This window comes from Leptonotus elevatus, chromosome 16, assembly GCF_054856555.1.
Source record: "Leptonotus elevatus isolate MCC_2025b chromosome 16, RoL_Lele_1.0, whole genome shotgun sequence".
Lineage (NCBI taxonomy): Eukaryota > Metazoa > Chordata > Actinopteri > Syngnathiformes > Syngnathidae > Leptonotus > Leptonotus elevatus.
In genome coordinates this window covers 15467203-15483873 of record NC_141254.1, presented here as the reverse complement: position 1 = coordinate 15483873, position 16671 = coordinate 15467203, and the positions used below count along the sequence as shown (strand labels likewise).

The window sequence follows — 16671 nt, the reverse complement described above, 5'->3', positions numbered from 1 at the left end:
AGCTTCCAGTTCTTTTTATTGCTACTTCCTCTTTTTTTTTTTTATCTTACCTGTTTATCGTTATAGCCCTCGGGGGGTGATACTTCTTTTTTTTTTTTTTCTCTCTGACCAAAGACAAGTGATTTCAAAGTGGTTTTAGTGTATGTTTGATTTTAGGTGACACTATATATTTTCAAGTTATCTATGGACTATAGTATTGCTCTACACAAAGGTAAAGCGGTGACAGATTAATGTGTACACAGTTCAGTGGCCTGAGTGTCAGGCAGACATGAAATCCTCTGGGCTTCACGCATTCAGTTTTGTTTCAGATGAATGATAAGAAAGCTACATTACGTCTCCTGTGGTTCAAGCGTCATTGAAATAAAACCATGAAACTGTCTTCACTTGCGATGCTTTGCCTTCCAGTGCCACCCCCCCCCACCCTTTTTTTTTAATTATTATTATTGTTCTCCTTTTAGATAATGGACTAGTTTTGCGCTTAGGCTCGCCTTGAACCTCCCGAGGCCTGGATTGACACTTTGCCTTGAGAAATTGTATGTTTTGTTTTAAATTTTCTCCTGTTAATGTCTGCAAGCTTTTCTCCCTTTTCCTCATTTCTACCATATATGCTGAACCTAAACTAAATTGTCGTAATTACATCGTGGTAAGAGTTTACTTCTCAGGATTTTGTCTTTGGTGTTTTTTTCTGAGGGCGTTAAGAGAGTTATGCTTCATGGAGAGGACCAAAGCTGCAAAATTTAAAAAAATAAATACGGACATAAAAAAATAATACAAATATAATACATTTAATAAAAAAATATATAAATGGAAATAAAAACATCTCTTAAATTTTTGAATTATATTTTTCATATCAGTTTTTATTTTCACTTTTAGTTGTTTATTTATTTATTGTGGTCCTCCTTAATGCTTGGCGAAAAATGAGAATCCTTCTTTCTCTGCCAAACCACTACAATATTCTGCCTCCTGTTTCTAGCCTCGGGTGCGGTTTTATTAGCACTTTTTCCACCTAGTGGATTTTGCAAAGTCAGTTGGAGGGTTCTTCACTGCTCTGTCTTCAAAGTTTATGATAACACCTAGGCTTGTGTTCTCTTGCGAGTGAAGAGCAGGTCCAATCCAGTCCAGTGGATCTTAATATTATTATTGGCAGTACGAAAAAACGACAATGCGTTCTCTTTGATCACTTCCTGAGTAAAACGGATGTTCCTGTCCACGTGTTCAGTAACCAAATATTCACAGCTTTGATCCGAGCCCATGTGGCGTCAACGTACCTGAATCAGTGCGAGGGTTAGTTCTTCTAAAGGAGTCCAGTGTTTTTCTGTCCACTTCTTAACTTGTACGTTAGCTACAAACAATGAGCTACAAACAATAAGCTACAAACAATGAGCTACATACAAGGACGACATGAGTCCCCGCTAAAACGTTCTCTGAATTTAGACGTTCTCTGAATTTAAACCCTCTCGAATTTAAACTCTCTCTCTCTCTCTCTCTCTCTCTCTCTCTCTCTCTCTCTCTCTCTCTCTCTCTCTCTCTCTCTCTCTCTCTCTCTCTCTCCCCCTACACCTTTCACAACTACCCCCGCCCTTTATCAGCTGCTGCACCTTCTTCTGCCAACCTTCCTACTTCTGTGTCAAGTGGATGCACTCCTAAAAACGGGAGAAGGTTATGTTTACGTGATTACATTGATTTGACTTCATCTCTCTGCAAGCAGAGATGGACTGGCTCAGCGTGTTTGCGTGAGGTCCCCTTTGGGATGTTATTGGACTAACGAAGTCACCAAAGGTAGGGATTAATTACTATGAGAGTGTTTTTATGTGCTGTCTTTATTTTGTATACAGTATGGTGTTTTTGGCATGTTATTTGTGCAGATTATATAAGAAATTACTTATTATAATTATTAATTTACAGAAAATTATTTCTGTTAATTCATTCACTGCCATAAATTCATTAAAAAATATATTGTTAAAAATTAGGGGCAAGAGGCGGTTATTTTTTATTTATTTTTAAATTGTAATTAATCGCATGACTACACTAGTTAACTCATGATTAATCACAAATTTGATATCTGTTCTAAATATACAATAAAAAAAATCTAGGTTTTCATACTCTTGTTAACAAAAGTGGGAAAAAACACTTAAACTAATAGAAATAGTTAAAATTAATGTTTGACGTTTAAAGCCGTCAACGGCAGTGAATGAATTTTAATTTAAAAAAAGGAAAGAAAATATTATTAAGAATTTGGTCAGGTGATTAAAGTTTTTAATTGTAATTATCGCATGACTTCACTAGTTAACTCGCGATTAATCACAAATTTCATATCTGTTCTAAATGTACAATGAAAAAAATGGAGGTTTTTATATTCTTGTTAACAAAAGTGGGATTTTTTTTTTAGCTAATAGAAATAGTTTAAATAAATTTTTGACGTTTATAGCCGTTAATGTCAGTGAATGAATTTTTGTTTTTTAAAAAGGAAAGAAAATATTATAAAAAATTTGGGCCGTCAGGCGATTAAAGTTTTTAATCATAATTAATCTAATGACATCACTAGTTAACTCGCGATTAATCACAAATTTTAGTTCTGTTCTAAATGAACAATAAAAAAAATTCTAGGTTTTCATATTCTTGTTAACAAAAGTGGAAACAAATGTTTAATTAATAGAAATAGTTGAAATTAATTTTTTCATTGGCAGTAAATGAGTTAATTTGTTTGCACAGGTGCATAAAATAGGTCATTTTAAACAAATTCAATATACAGTTGTTGTTTTTTTGTCAAATGGGCTATTATCATCATTATTACCTAAACAAAATGTAATTAATTCCTAATAAATGCACCGTAGTCCCGTAAGCTTTCATTATGACGCATTTAATCATTTATCTGTCGCTATTTCCTCTTTATCTTGTTGCAAAATGCATGCATTCAAACACTTACGAGATAATGTTGTTATCTCACCTGTGCAAGTCAGCAGAGGTGAGAGCCCGCCGGTTACCAAAGTGACACGGAGCCCGCGGGAGAGCAGCTCTCAGAGCTTCAAGACGCCTCTTGTGTGTTTTGTGTTCATTAATGATCTTCCAATTAGTCACGCGGTGCTAACAGTCATCTAAATACCTCTCAAAGCTTGGGAGGCTGCACAGGGCCCTTCTTGTCCGTCACTCATCCTCACAAGGATGTGAGCGGCAGACCGACGAAAAAACGAGCAACACACGTGCCCGCCATCACGTGGACAGGCTTTCATTGAGCGTACGTGTGTGTGTGTGTGTGTGTATTTGGACCTCAGCAGGGATGAAGATGACAGGTCACACTCCTGAAAGAGATCGGTCGCCCCACAACCTGTCAGTCAAGACGAGCTTGGACGAGGAGATTGAGAGAGCCGAGAGCATTCTAAGCAGGTGAGGAGATTTTAAAACTGTATTAAGGAATTCTTGAACCTTGGGCTAGTTTAGACAAAATGGGGGGGGGGGGGGGGCATATTGAGTGCCTTAAAACCTTTTTAACTCATTCACTGCCATAAATTCATTCAAATTAAATAATTAATCGCATTACTTCACTAGTTAACTCACGATTAATCACAAATTTCATATCTGTTCTAAATGTATGATAAAAAAAATCTAGGTTTTCATACCCTTGTTAACAAAAATGGGAGAAAAAAGGTTAAATAGAAATAGTTAAAATGAAATTTGGACGTTTATAGCCGTCAATGGCAGTGAATGAATTAAAAAAAACAAGAAACAAATTTCGGGGCGTCAGGCGATTAAAGTTTTTATTTGTAATTAATCGCATGACTTCACTAGTTAACTCACGATTAATCACAAATTTCATATTTGTTCTAAATGTACAACAACAAAAATCTAGGTTTTCATGCTCTTGTTAACAAAAGTGAAAAAAAAAGTTAAACGAATAGAAATAGTTCAAATGAATTTTTGACGTTTATAGCCATCAATGGTAGTGAATGAGTTAAGCTAACATCCTTAAAAAGTATAGTTAAAAAATAAAATCACAGGAGCTCATAACTGGCTTATCTTTAGCATCGAAGTGTGACCTTTGGCCTTTCCTTCTCAGGAGTCGCCACAGCAAGTCACTCGCTTGATTTGTTTGTCGCGGTGTCAAGTTTTGATTTTGTACGTTTTCCGACTTACGTTCCAGGGTTCCATCCATCTGTGACGACACGTCCTCGGAGCTCCAAAGGGTCGCTGCTCTCGAACCTCACGGCGGCAACTCCAGAAACTCTTTTGAAAGGACTGGAGCAGTCTCAAGGTAAAAGCACATCAGTGGCCCATTCTGTTCTTTAACTCATTCACTGCCATTGACGGCTATAAACGTCAAAAATGCATTTGAACTATTTCTATTAGTTTAACATTTTTCCACTTTTGTTAACAATAGTATGAAAACCTAGAATTGTTTTTATTGTACAGACGTAAAATTTGTGATTAATCGTGAATTAACTAGTGAAGTCATGCGATTAATTACAATTAAAAATTTTAATTGCCTCTTGCCTTGAATTTTTAATAAACTTAAAAAAAAAAATATGGCAGTAAATGAGTTAATATGACTTGCTTGTCATGATTTTTTAAATTTATTCATCGTATTAAATATTTGGTCAATGGATTTATTTTAATTAATTAAATGAAAACATTTTACAATTGGGCAATTGATTTGTTGTAAATAGTATTTTTTTTTTAAAATAAACCACTTACAGATATGTTTAGGATTATTTCTATTGCTATTCATTAATTGGTTGATTAATTTCATGTATATTAAATATATTAGTGCAAAAAACAACAACATATAGATTGTTTTTTAATTAATTTGATTACGTGATTGGTTCATTAAGTCTAATTTAATTGTAAACAATGCGATTAAAAATGGAAATATACCGTAAATTACATATATATAAAAAACAAAACATGTAACAGCCATGTTAAGACGTAAAAAAGTTTTATAAGTGTATATTTTATAGGGGTGTGCAAAAAAAATCTATTCTCATAAGAATCGCAATTCTCATTTAGTATGATTCAGAATCGATTTTAAATATCCCCAAATCTATTTTATTTCAATTATTTTATACTGTCTTGCCCTTGTGTGTGCCTTTATCGGGAGCACTGTTCATGTTGTACACAATTTGGCCACTTAGGGGCGGTGTGGATATAGCTCGTTCTGATACACTGTTAAGTTGTAGCCACATAGAAGCAAAAAGTCATGATCAAGTTATTCCAATAAAAGTTGTGTTTTTTTGCAGTGTAGGATGTTAAGATGCTTCTCTGTATACATTCCTGAAGCGTTTTGTATGAATAGTCATTCTTTTGAGTGATAAAAGTGCCACGGGTAGCGCGCTAATTACCATTAGCGAGTCAGACGGGAGTAGATCATGACAATTCTTTGCATATCTTATCAATTAAAGCATAAATCATTGTCAATCAAATCATTTTTCATCTAAAATCGTTCTGAATCGAATCGCAGACCCAAAAATCGGAATCCAATGGAATCGTGAGACAGTCAAAGATTCCCAGCCCTAATTGACACTACTGCTGCATGTCAGACTGGTGAGCCTGGTGGTGAGACTGCGGGAATGGGCTCACAGGAGCTTGATCCAGGAGCAGGAGAGACCCGACTCCTTCCTGGAGCGCTTCAGAGGCCCGGAGCTGCGAAACGCCCCCAGCCGCGCAAGCAACGCGCAAACGGATGCCAATGGAAATGACGCCAAAGGGATCCTCAGGTATCACTCGGCCTCTTGCCACAAGTCAGCTTTAATAATACATCATTCATATCATATTATTGAAAAATCTTGTCAACACATTGTTGTATCGGATCCAGCCAGGACACACGCGCCACTGTGAGTTTTGTTAGCTAGGCTAACAAAAGCTAACTCATCTTAGCACAGCCATCCATTGACACTTTCTGTGGACAATAAAATTGAATTTGCCTTTAGGAAAAAATGGGAAGTTTTTGTGGTGTCCCCGTCTGACGACGCCTACTACCGCTGGTTATTCGTCATCGCTGCAGCGGTGCTCTACAACTGGTTCCTTGTTGTGGCGAGGTAATGACAGACGAGACATATTTAGGGATGAAAACAGAGGATGCTTGTACCGCAATGAATCTTTTTCTATTTGGATCCACAGGGCATGTTTTGATCGATTGCAGGTTGCCTATTACATCTGCTGGCTGGTGCTGGATTATCTGGCCGACACGGTGTACGTCATGGACACTTGTGTTCGGCTTCGCACAGGTGACGTGTTTTTAAATGCAATGTCAGTCCTGAAGATCAAGTGCTGCATTAGGTGCGAATGTGAGCGGGTTGTTTGTTTGTGTAACCGACGTTGTTCACCAGACACATTTCCGCAACATGGAATTTGTGCTTTGTTTGTGAAAAAGTTGCTGGGGTAAACTCCATCCGTCTTTAATGCGCAACACAAGACTGTGCATTGTCAGTTCAACTATTTAATGGATGTCAAAAAGATTGACCTTTAGTCGAATGCGGAAGAAGGCCCGCCCTCTCCAAAATAAGGGTTAGGTTTTTTTTTATTATACATTTATACACATTTCTGCCTTTCTGTCAAATTTGTGATTTTTTGGGGGGCGATTTTATGGACATATTTCTGCCTTACTTCTTCTTTTTTGAACATTTTAAGGCTATTTATTTTCTTTTTTTCCCCCCCTGCCTTTTTTGCTAGCAACTTTTGGCAATTTTGTGGACACTTTATGGTCATTTTTGGAACTTCTTCTTTTGTTTCTGGATTTTTTTATGGTTACTTTTTGAACATGTTCTTTTCTGCATTTTGTTTAATCAATTTTCTGATTTGGGGGGGGGGCAAATTTTTTTGACAATTTATGGTAATTCGCGGGATTTCTTCTTTTTGTTTTTAGACATTTTATAGTATTTTTTTTAATATAACATTTCTGACAGTTTTTTGTGAGTAGTTTTTTGTGCATTTTATGGTAATTTTCAAGATTTCATTTTTAAAAAAAAAAACGTTCTATAGCTGAGTTCTTACCTGCCAATGGAGTAGATGCACCTGTGGCTAAAGTTATTATTATTTATTTTTTTAACTTTCTGGACCTGGAGAGGCCTAATCTAACATTTGCTTCCAGGCTTCCTGGAGCAAGGCCTCCTGGTGAAGGACCACACGAAGCTGAAGGACAGCTACGTCCGCACGTTACAATTCAAGCTGGACGTGGCGTCTATCCTGCCCACCGACCTGGCCTACTTCTCCACCGGCATCCACACGCCGCAGCTGAGGTTCAACCGCCTGCTGCGCTTCCCGCGGATGTTCGAGTTCTTCGACCGCACCGAGACGCGCACCAACTATCCCAACATCTTCCGCATCTGCAACTTGGTGCTCTACATCCTGGTCATCATTCACTGGAATGCCTGCATCTACTACGCCATATCCAAGTCTTTAGGCTTGGGTTCGGACACTTGGGTGTTCCCAAACATCTCCAAACCGGAGTATTCCTCCCTAACTCGAAGTTACGTCTACTGCCTGTATTGGTCCACTCTCACCCTCACCACAATTGGAGAGATGCCTGCACCGGTGCGAGACGAAGAGTATCTTTTTGTGGTTTTCGATTTCCTCGTCGGCGTCCTGATCTTCGCCACGATCGTGGGAAACGTCGGCTCCATGATAGCCAACATGAACGCCACCCGTGCCGAGTTCCAGGCTCGGATCGACGCCATCAAACATTACATGCACTTCCGCAAAGTCGGCAGGGAACTGGAGACGCGCGTCATCAAGTGGTTCGACTACCTCTGGACCAACAAGAAAGCCGTGGACGAGCAGGAGGTGCTCAAGAACCTGCCCAACAAACTGCGAGCCGAGATCGCCATCAATGTCCACTTGGAGACTTTGAAGAAAGTTCGCATCTTTCAAGACTGCGAGGCGGGACTGCTGGTGGAGCTGGTGCTCAAACTGCGGCCGCAGGTCTTCAGTCCTGGAGACTACATCTGCAGGAAAGGTGACATTGGGAAGGAGATGTATATCATCAAAGAGGGGAAACTGGCTGTGGTGGGAGACGACGGGGTGACGCAATACGCCCTCCTCGTCGCCGGCAGCTGCTTTGGAGAAATCAGCATTTTGAATATTAAAGGGAGCAAAATGGGAAACCGTCGGACCGCCAACATCCGCAGTCTGGGATACTCGGACCTGTTCTGCCTCTCCAAGGACGACTTGATGGAGGCCGTGACAGAGTATCCGGACGCTAGGACGGTCCTGGAGGAGCGGGGCCGCGAGATCCTGATCAAGGAGGGGATGCTGGAGCACAACGCCGAGAGCGGCGGCCTGCAGAGGGAAGACACGGAAGAGAAGGTGGAGAGGCTGGAGTCGTCCCTCGACGGCCTCCATACTCGCTTCTCGCGGCTTCTCTGCGAGTACGCGCACACTCAGCAGAGGCTGAAGCAACGCATCACGCTGCTGGAGCGGCGGGCGAATCAAACGGACTGCGGAGCCGATGCGAGCCATGACGTCGTCGGGGATTCGGAGGCGACGGACAATGACGCTCAAGCTCGAACCTCCAGCCGCGCGGATGACGCTCCTATTGGGAATACTCTGGTGCCTTGAATTAGCAGCACCCTCATTTACGGGTTGCTTTCCTCTTACGTTATGGATCAAATTGACACTGACATTTTCATTTGTGTTATCATATATTTTTGATAATTGTATGTAGTCAAATTAACTCATTCACTGCCATTGACGGCTATAGACGTCAAAAATGTATTTGAACTATTTCTATTAGTTTAACATTTTTTTCCACTTTTGTTAACAAGAGTATGAAAACCTATAATTTTTTTAATTGTACATTTAGAACAGATATGAAATTTGTGATTAATCGCGAGTTAACTAGTGAAGTTATGCGATTAATTACAATTAAAAACTTTAATCGCCTGATGCCTCAAATGTTTTATCTTTTTTCAATTTTTATTCATTCACTGCCATTGACGGCTTAAAACGTCTATTTAAATTACATTTAAAAAATGTTATCGCCTGCCGCCTCAAATTTTTAATAAGCTTTTCTTTTTTTAAATCGCGTCAGGCGATTAATTTTTTTAATTGTAATTAATTGCATGACTTCAATAGTTGACTCACAATTAATCACAAATTTTACATCTGTTCTAAATGTACAATATTTTTCTGCTAGGTTTTCATACTCTTGTTAAGAAAAGTGTGAAAAAAAATGTTAAACTAATAGAAATAGTTCAAATGAATTTTTGACGTCTATAGCCGTCAATGGCAGTGAATGAGTTAATGTAAGCATTCCAAAGGGATAATTAATCCCAAAATATACGCATATACCTGTCCATTAAAAAACAAAACATAAATATGACAAATCTTTGGATTAAAAAACAAACAAAAAAAACTCTACTAAATCATTCAAAGTCCCAAAAGAACACAGCATTCTTTATCATGAAGCGGTATGCAAAGTTGTCAGCATTGTATGTAAACACCACATGTTGGGTTGCGTCAGCAGAGGGCTTTTGATCAAGACAAGTGGCGCTGTGGCGCTGTGGCCCTGAACACCTCATCTCTTGCCGCCCTCCTGGGAACAAAGTCCAAGGAGAGATTCTGAAAGGTGACTTGTGGAGTTGACAAACACAATTAACTAAGGTCAAATCTACAACACAGATGCCATAAAGCCAGGGTTCAACCTGCTAATTATTTTATTTTTTTAACATTTCTTGCTCTACAACTCGTGGTAATATTTAAGATGGCCACATAAACCCACTTGGTATGTAACAGGTCAAATTGACCTATTAATAAATAACAATAATACAAAATAAATAGTAGAAGTGTTTTTCCAGTCTGAAACGTGCTCTCATATGTTCCCATGTTAAGGAGATTTTGTTATGGGTTGAACTTTTTGGCCATAATTTCCAAGGGTATGTTTGGTGCAAACACAACACATCACCCAAAAAATCTCTCACAAAGTAAAAGCAACCTCTCACACACTATAAAACACCTCATACACACACAAAAAAAAGACTCATTGAGCCATTTTCAGCAGCAAAAAGTTCATATTTTTGTCCAGAATTAATTTATTTTCATGTACAATTAATACCTTTTAAATAAAAAAATTTCACTTGCTGTCGACTGAAGATGACATCACCTATACTGAGGAAGTAGGTAACGACCAATCACGGCTCAGTTTGCTAACCAAACCCAGAAAACAGGTGAGCCATGATTGGTCGTTACCTACTTCCTCAGCACAGGTGATGTCATCTTCAGTCGACAGCAAATGGAAATTTTTGTTGTAAAAGTTAATAATTGTACATGAAAAAATAATGAAGTTATCAAATTCGTTCTGGACAAAATCTTAACTTTTTACTGCTAAAAATGGCTGTCAAGTATCCCTTTAAAAATGTATATACCTCTCTCACACACTAAAAAAATCTGGGACATACCCCCAAAAAAATCTCTCACAACCAAAAACTACCTCTGAGTCTCTGACACACAAAAACACAACAAAACCTCACATTACAAAGTCTCTCTCCCCCTCCCTCACATAAAAAAAAAACACACACCCAGTTCTCAAACCAAAAACTACCTCTCACACGACAAAAAACATCATGCCAAAATATTACACCCAAAAACTTTCCACTTTTCAACATTCACATGCACCAAAAAATAAAATATAATAAATCTCCCACACATAAAGGATATTATCTCATTTAGCAAAAAGCTTCACTAATTCAAAAATATTTTTTGTCCTGTGAGACCTTTGTGAGTCAAAAATTATGTTTATTTATTATGTAAGCTCAAATATTTGTACAAGTTGTCTTAAATGCTGATTGGCTGTGCAAAGCTACAAGTCCCGCCTTCTGTTTTTATAGCTGTAATACATACATTAAAGCAAAAATAAATAAATCGACTGATAATTGAGTACGAGTTTAAATCACTGCATCAGAAGGGGTTTAAAAAATGTTAGGAAATTTCAAGGTGGAGGGTTAATAAAACAATGTGGGGGTTTTTTCCGCTCACAAGGCGTTTTGTTGTTGTAGTCAGAGTGTCCCCGGGTGAACAAAACGACTGGGGAATTTCCATTGGGCTCAGCCTTGGCATTCCTGGATGCCAGTCAGCCTTACAAGTGGCGGCGATAAGCGCAGCTGCAACAATGCAACAGTCGGCAGCATTCGAGAGGTAATTTAGTGCGCGTTCCCTGCACTCCGGAGGCCCGCCTTGCTATGATGTAAAAAGTCTACACACCCCTGCCAGGTTTTTGTGGTACACACAAATGAGAGTAGGACCATGTCAAAACTTTTTGGGAGAGAAGTAAAACCAAAACAACTCAAATAATATGATTGCACCCTCTCCATTCAAAATAGAAGTCGGTAAAGGTATTTCCAAAAAAGTAGAAAAGATCATTAAAAATAATAATAAAGTGGGGCAAAAAAAGTGTTTGGCCAGCTTCCCATCGACTTCCTATTGGATTTTGGCCAAATCCTTTTTTTCCCCCTCCACTGTAATATTAATAAAATAATGGTTGGTAATTTCAACAGCAAGCTAACATAACCCACATTGCGGGCGATGAATATTCCTCATGACAGATTGCATTCAATCTGCCAAATTGTTACTGCATTAAATGCTGGAAAGGAAATGCGGAATAGCATGCAGCTGTTATTGTGCTCCATTCACAAAAAAGTTGCTTGTTGCGGTACATGCATCTGTGAACACTTTATAAACAGGTGCTCTTGGTCTCTTCACGCACACGCATTAACCGTTAGTGGCCATATGGCATATACAGGACAACTGGTGCAGGCATGTGTGCAGTGTCGTTTATTTTTACCATCTTGAACACTTCCACGACGACAAATGTGTTCAGGTCGCATCTAATTCGTAAGTTTGTTTCATGAAAACTAACTGGAAATTTCCACCCAAACAAATGACAACAAATTAGGTTTTTGTGGCAACCTAAAACATTTTTTTGTGGACCATGTCACATGGGCAAAGTTTTGTGCTCGAGATCAAATCAAACACACACACTTGGTCTTTCTGAATAAAACTATATTGCTTGTATTTTCAAAGGACTGCACACATATATTGGAGCAGTAGCTGTTGCATTTCATACTTGGGAGAGAACGAAAAAAAAAACGAGATCCCCCTGATAACTGGGGTCTTCAGTATACAACAGCGAGGTTCATAATATCCCCCATCAGAGTAAACATGGTTTCATTCTTTAATAGGTCACAGGAGGACAATTGACAAGATGGGGGGGAACAAAACAAAAATGGCGCTGCCCAAGATACTTAAGATGACCAGGAAACAAAATCCTCATATTAATTGTGATTGAACGTGAGGATAAAGTGAGTGCAGAGCTCCTTGTGTTTTGAAAAGGAACTGCGCAGACATCTGGCAGCTGATTGGCTGAAATGGTCCGCTAGGACGAACAAACAAACAAACAAACAAACATGGCGGCTAGCGCATTCTCATGTGAAGGCTGTGCTTGGGTCCGTCCACTCGTTCCAACTTCTCAAAGTGTTTCCTAGCATTACGGATATTGATGAGGGTGGCCGCAGAGGCTGTGGAAAATCAAGACAATTGAGGGGTCCATTTATTTGACTGACCGCAACAAAAGTGATAAGCGGAACGTCCGAAGTCACAACACCGGATCGAGAACAGGATGTTGTTGACAGAGCAATACTGTCACTTAGTGACATTTTATAGGTAATGCTGGATTAAGGATAGTTTATATTATCAACTCCCTTGATAAAATTCATTCATATATGTCATTAATGGCATGGCCCATACTGAGCAGCCACTAGCGTTCCTATGTTAAAGATCTGTGGTTATCATCATCACACTTCTTTTAATGTTGACTAGTTGTTGTTTTTTTTAATCATTCTCTACAACATTCCTCATAACTATAACAGAATTGAGAATGCCTTAAAATAATATATATATATGTATATATTATTTATTTAATTATATTTGAGTATTATAAATTATACTTGAATATATTTTTTTTAATTAAACCACTTCTCAGAATAACATCACAGTAATTTTGCAACTATATATATTTTTTGTTAGAGAGAATAAGACAATAATAATATAAAAGACAAGATATTTACACCACTACTTATAAAATATAATAGTAACAATAATAATAATAATAATAATATAAAGGCAAAAAAAGCCTTAAAAGCAAAAGCATTTAAATATATATTTTAATAATTACGGAAAAAATATTTATACTTTAATATAAAATTCAGAAAATCTCAACAATAATAATGTAAAATACTCAAAAATGCATTAAAACCAGATATTTTATAATGATACTACATTAACAATACTACAAAACTTTCCCTGGAAACACATTAAAAGCTCAGCTAATTTATATATATTTTCAATAATTATACTGATATTCATAAAAGACTTCAAAATGCCATCAAAATCAAAGTTACCACCAATTCAATAAAAATATATACTACACTACTCAAAAAAATCTAAACATTTAGGACGGTTTAGCCCTTTAAATGTTTACCGATTTTAAACATTTTGGTTGATCATCATATTATTTCTGTGCGTGTATGACTGTGGAGGCTCCATTGTATGATCCAGTCACTACTTACGAATAGACGGGTCTGACATGATGACCATGACGTATGTGTTGGAGGTGAAGACATCGATGAAGGCCGCAAAGTTGGAGTTCCTCACTTCCATGCTCTGGAAAGAGGCTGCCAGTTTGCTGAAATAAATAAATAAATAATAAATATACAAATAAATAAATAGGATGTCAGTCTAACGAACGCTGATTTAAACCTTGACCAGTTTGCTGAAATAAATAAATAAATAATAAATATTCAAATAAATAAATAGGATGTCAGTCTAACGAACGCTGATTTAAACCTTGATGTTTCTGATTGGGGAGAAATAAATAAATAAAAAAACTGATGTGATACAGTTCTACTCCAGTTCTGGGAGTGGCAGTAATGCATGCTAACAAAAACTAGCGCCACAATTAAAAGTTTGGTGGTGGGCTGATATAAATGATTAAAACTTCTGCTAAATTTGGTGCATTAATTTAGATTTCTCAAATTGGCTTATTAGAATGTATTTGTGTCCAATATAATAATTTATTTGTTAATAATAAAACTAAAAATATTAAAATGTAATAAAAATAATAGTTAATATATATTATTTGCACTTACCTACAGCTGAGTTTGAACTGTTTGATAATGTTACTGATCTTCTCAAAGCGGTGAGCATCCCGCTGCTCTTTGCACTGGTAGTGGGAGATCACCTGCATTGAAAGCATTGTGCAAAAAAAAATAGTCCCGAAGATACGTTTAGTTAGCTATGGAGGTTACATTACGCACAGATGCTGTTAAGTGTTACATAAATTGCTCTGACCAGAAAAGTGGCTCTCTCAAAGAGCAGGACTTCATCTGCCTCGATAATCTGTGCAAAATTCCTCAGGTTCGTCTCAAGTTGCTGCACGTTTGGAATAAGCTGGTACACAATGCTGGACCACGCCTGCGGGAATTCAGATAGAACCGTTAGTTAGCGCTAGCATCACTTGGAATTGCTTGTATAACTTGAAAAGAACTCTCACGAACGGTCGTGTGGGCAAACCTTGTACAGGGTTTCATCCCAGATGGACGTCCTGAAGCATGTGCAAGCTAAAGGTCGGGACAATCTCTTTAAGTCCTCCTCACGCTCCTTAAAGATCTGTCAAGGACGCAGACGCACAAATAGCAAAGTTATTATAGTTAACAAAATAATTTAACTAAAATTTAAAAAATATTTGTATAAACAAAATAAAATCGAGGGTTTTTGTTGTTGAGATTTTACTACACATTCCTTATTGTGACCTGTATTAATTGTTTTTATCTAATACTAAAACAAGTGAATCTAAAATGAATATTAACAAACACACTCATTAAAAAAAATCATTAAAACTACATAAATTTGAAAAACAAAAGTCAAAATGAAATTTAAAAACAACCAAAATTATTTTATTAGCATCGATCTGTGTTCTTGCATATCCCTACTATGATTAACATCCACCTTACCAAGTCTCTCTGGTCCTCCTGCACCAGATCCATTTTATGCACGAGGCAGAAAACTTTAGCGTCGGGGGAGTTCTGCAAAATGGCTTCCAGACACGATTGGTAGTAATGCATGTCTTTCTCCAGCTCGCGGCTCTCCACGTCGAAAACATAAATAAGCACTTCCACATTCCTGAAGATGTTGTCCCTCTGGCTGGTGAAGTAATTCTCCATGAAAGTGTCTTGTCTGAGGGAAGAAATGTGGTTTGTCTTTCCGCAGCTGATCAATCAGCAGCTGGCAAATAACAAATCTACTTTACCCTCCGCAATCCCAAAGGTTTAGAACAAGATTGCCAAGAAATCGCACGTGGGAGTGTTCCACATCAACTGCAGTTCACAAAATAAGTAAAAAAAAAAAAAAAAGGATTAAAGAAGCGGACAGAATATGAAAGCAGTCGACTCTTTTGAACGTTCTTACTTGTTGCTCCAAGGCGACGCGTGTCTCGAGCTATGTAATTTGCAAATATGATTGATCTCATACTGGTCTTTCCCGACCCACTTTTACCCATCAATAACACCTGAAAAAGACGTGTTTGACAGATCACTGAAATGTAACCAGTAAATTACAATGTTGGCAGATAATTGACGGGACACTGCCAAACGCATCATTCTGACCACCCGTTAATTTCATGTAACTAATATAAAGGAACCAAAATATTACACACGACTCACGGTATGCTGCAGTACAGTTCTATGCACACCACCGTAACCACAATAATGTCACTCAAAACTCAAATACCGTTGTGTTTAGAACGACCAACCTTTTTCTTCATGGCTGAACTGGACATCCCCTTCCGAGGACACGATGGAAGTTTGCGACGAGCTGCGGATCAGATGACTTCACGTGCGCAGCTCTCCCCTTCCTCGCCTTCTCAGCTGAGGCGCACAAATTGCCACACATATTTACACTTACGTGTTCACTTTCAGTGGAGCCACTTCAGCAAATGCGACAAGAAGCTAAAAAAACCCACCGATAAAACTAACACTAACGAGGTGAAATTAGAAGTTCTAAATTATTATCTAACTTCATCCGAGTCTACTTTCCGTCCCGTAACAATATCTGAGCTAAAGCTAAATCAGCTAGCCAGACATACGGTACAGATTTATGCCATGTAGCTTAGCCGCTAGCTAAGGAAAATGTAACTACAATAAGAGTAGCTTACCAAAAGTGGAGAGAAAGTTTACTTGTGTTCAACCGAGAGTAGACATAAGTTATTGGCGTTAAAGAACCCAGTTGTGTACATTACTTGATGGGATCAGCGAGACAAGTTGAGATCAGCTGCTTCCTGTTTACGCTCCAGTCACATGACGTGACGTATGCACCAGTTGTGGCTGACAGACACACACAGAAAAAGACACGTCATTTCCGTTACGTAACAATTGTTTTATTTTCCTGAAAGGGCGCGTCCAAATGTTTGTATTGTATTATTTGTATGCTATGCTAATTACCAATGAAGGTTAAAATTTGCGGGGTCAACCATCTATTTTCTATACTGCCTGTCTTCATGGGTAATCTGGAACCGTTTTTTTTTTTTGCCCGACGTAATAAAGTACAAATGTTAAGATAGCACACAAATTTATTCTAAAATAAAACTGAATGTTACGAGATATTTAATATTTTTAGTTTTCAAATGTAGAAAAT

At 37.9% G+C, this 16671-nt stretch overlaps 2 protein-coding genes across 3 annotated transcripts; one reads left to right on the top strand and one right to left on the bottom strand.

Annotated features, from left to right (window-relative positions):
- Positions 1-1631: 1631 nt before the first annotated feature.
- LOC147160938 (cyclic nucleotide-gated cation channel-like) lies at positions 1632-8702 on the top strand. The gene is made up of 7 exons (XM_086098537.1): positions 1632-1779; positions 3273-3384; positions 4139-4249; positions 5532-5708; positions 5922-6029; positions 6112-6218; positions 7082-8702. Exons 2-7 carry the CDS (start codon positions 3278-3280, stop codon positions 8545-8547), a joined length of 2076 nt encoding a protein of 691 aa, XP_085954663.1. The 5' UTR covers positions 1632-1779; positions 3273-3277; the 3' UTR covers positions 8548-8702.
- Positions 8703-11968: 3266 nt separating this feature from the next.
- Positions 11969-16366, bottom strand: rraga (Ras-related GTP binding A). Of its 2 annotated transcripts, none has more exons than XM_086057876.1 (10): positions 16277-16366; positions 15791-15905; positions 15448-15547; positions 15290-15356; positions 14994-15216; positions 14554-14649; positions 14332-14454; positions 14130-14221; positions 13551-13666; positions 11969-12500 (listed from the first exon to the last, which is right to left on the bottom strand). In XM_086057876.1, the coding sequence occupies exons 2-10, from the start codon at positions 15815-15817 to the stop codon at positions 12397-12399; spliced, it is 948 nt and encodes a 315-aa protein (XP_085914002.1). In that variant the 5' UTR covers positions 15818-15905; positions 16277-16366; the 3' UTR covers positions 11969-12396. The 2 variants fall into 2 exon arrangements, with proteins under 2 accessions (XP_085914002.1, XP_085914001.1); XM_086057875.1 differs by having other exon boundaries at positions 16193-16356.
- Between the last annotated feature and the right edge of the window lie 305 nt (positions 16367-16671).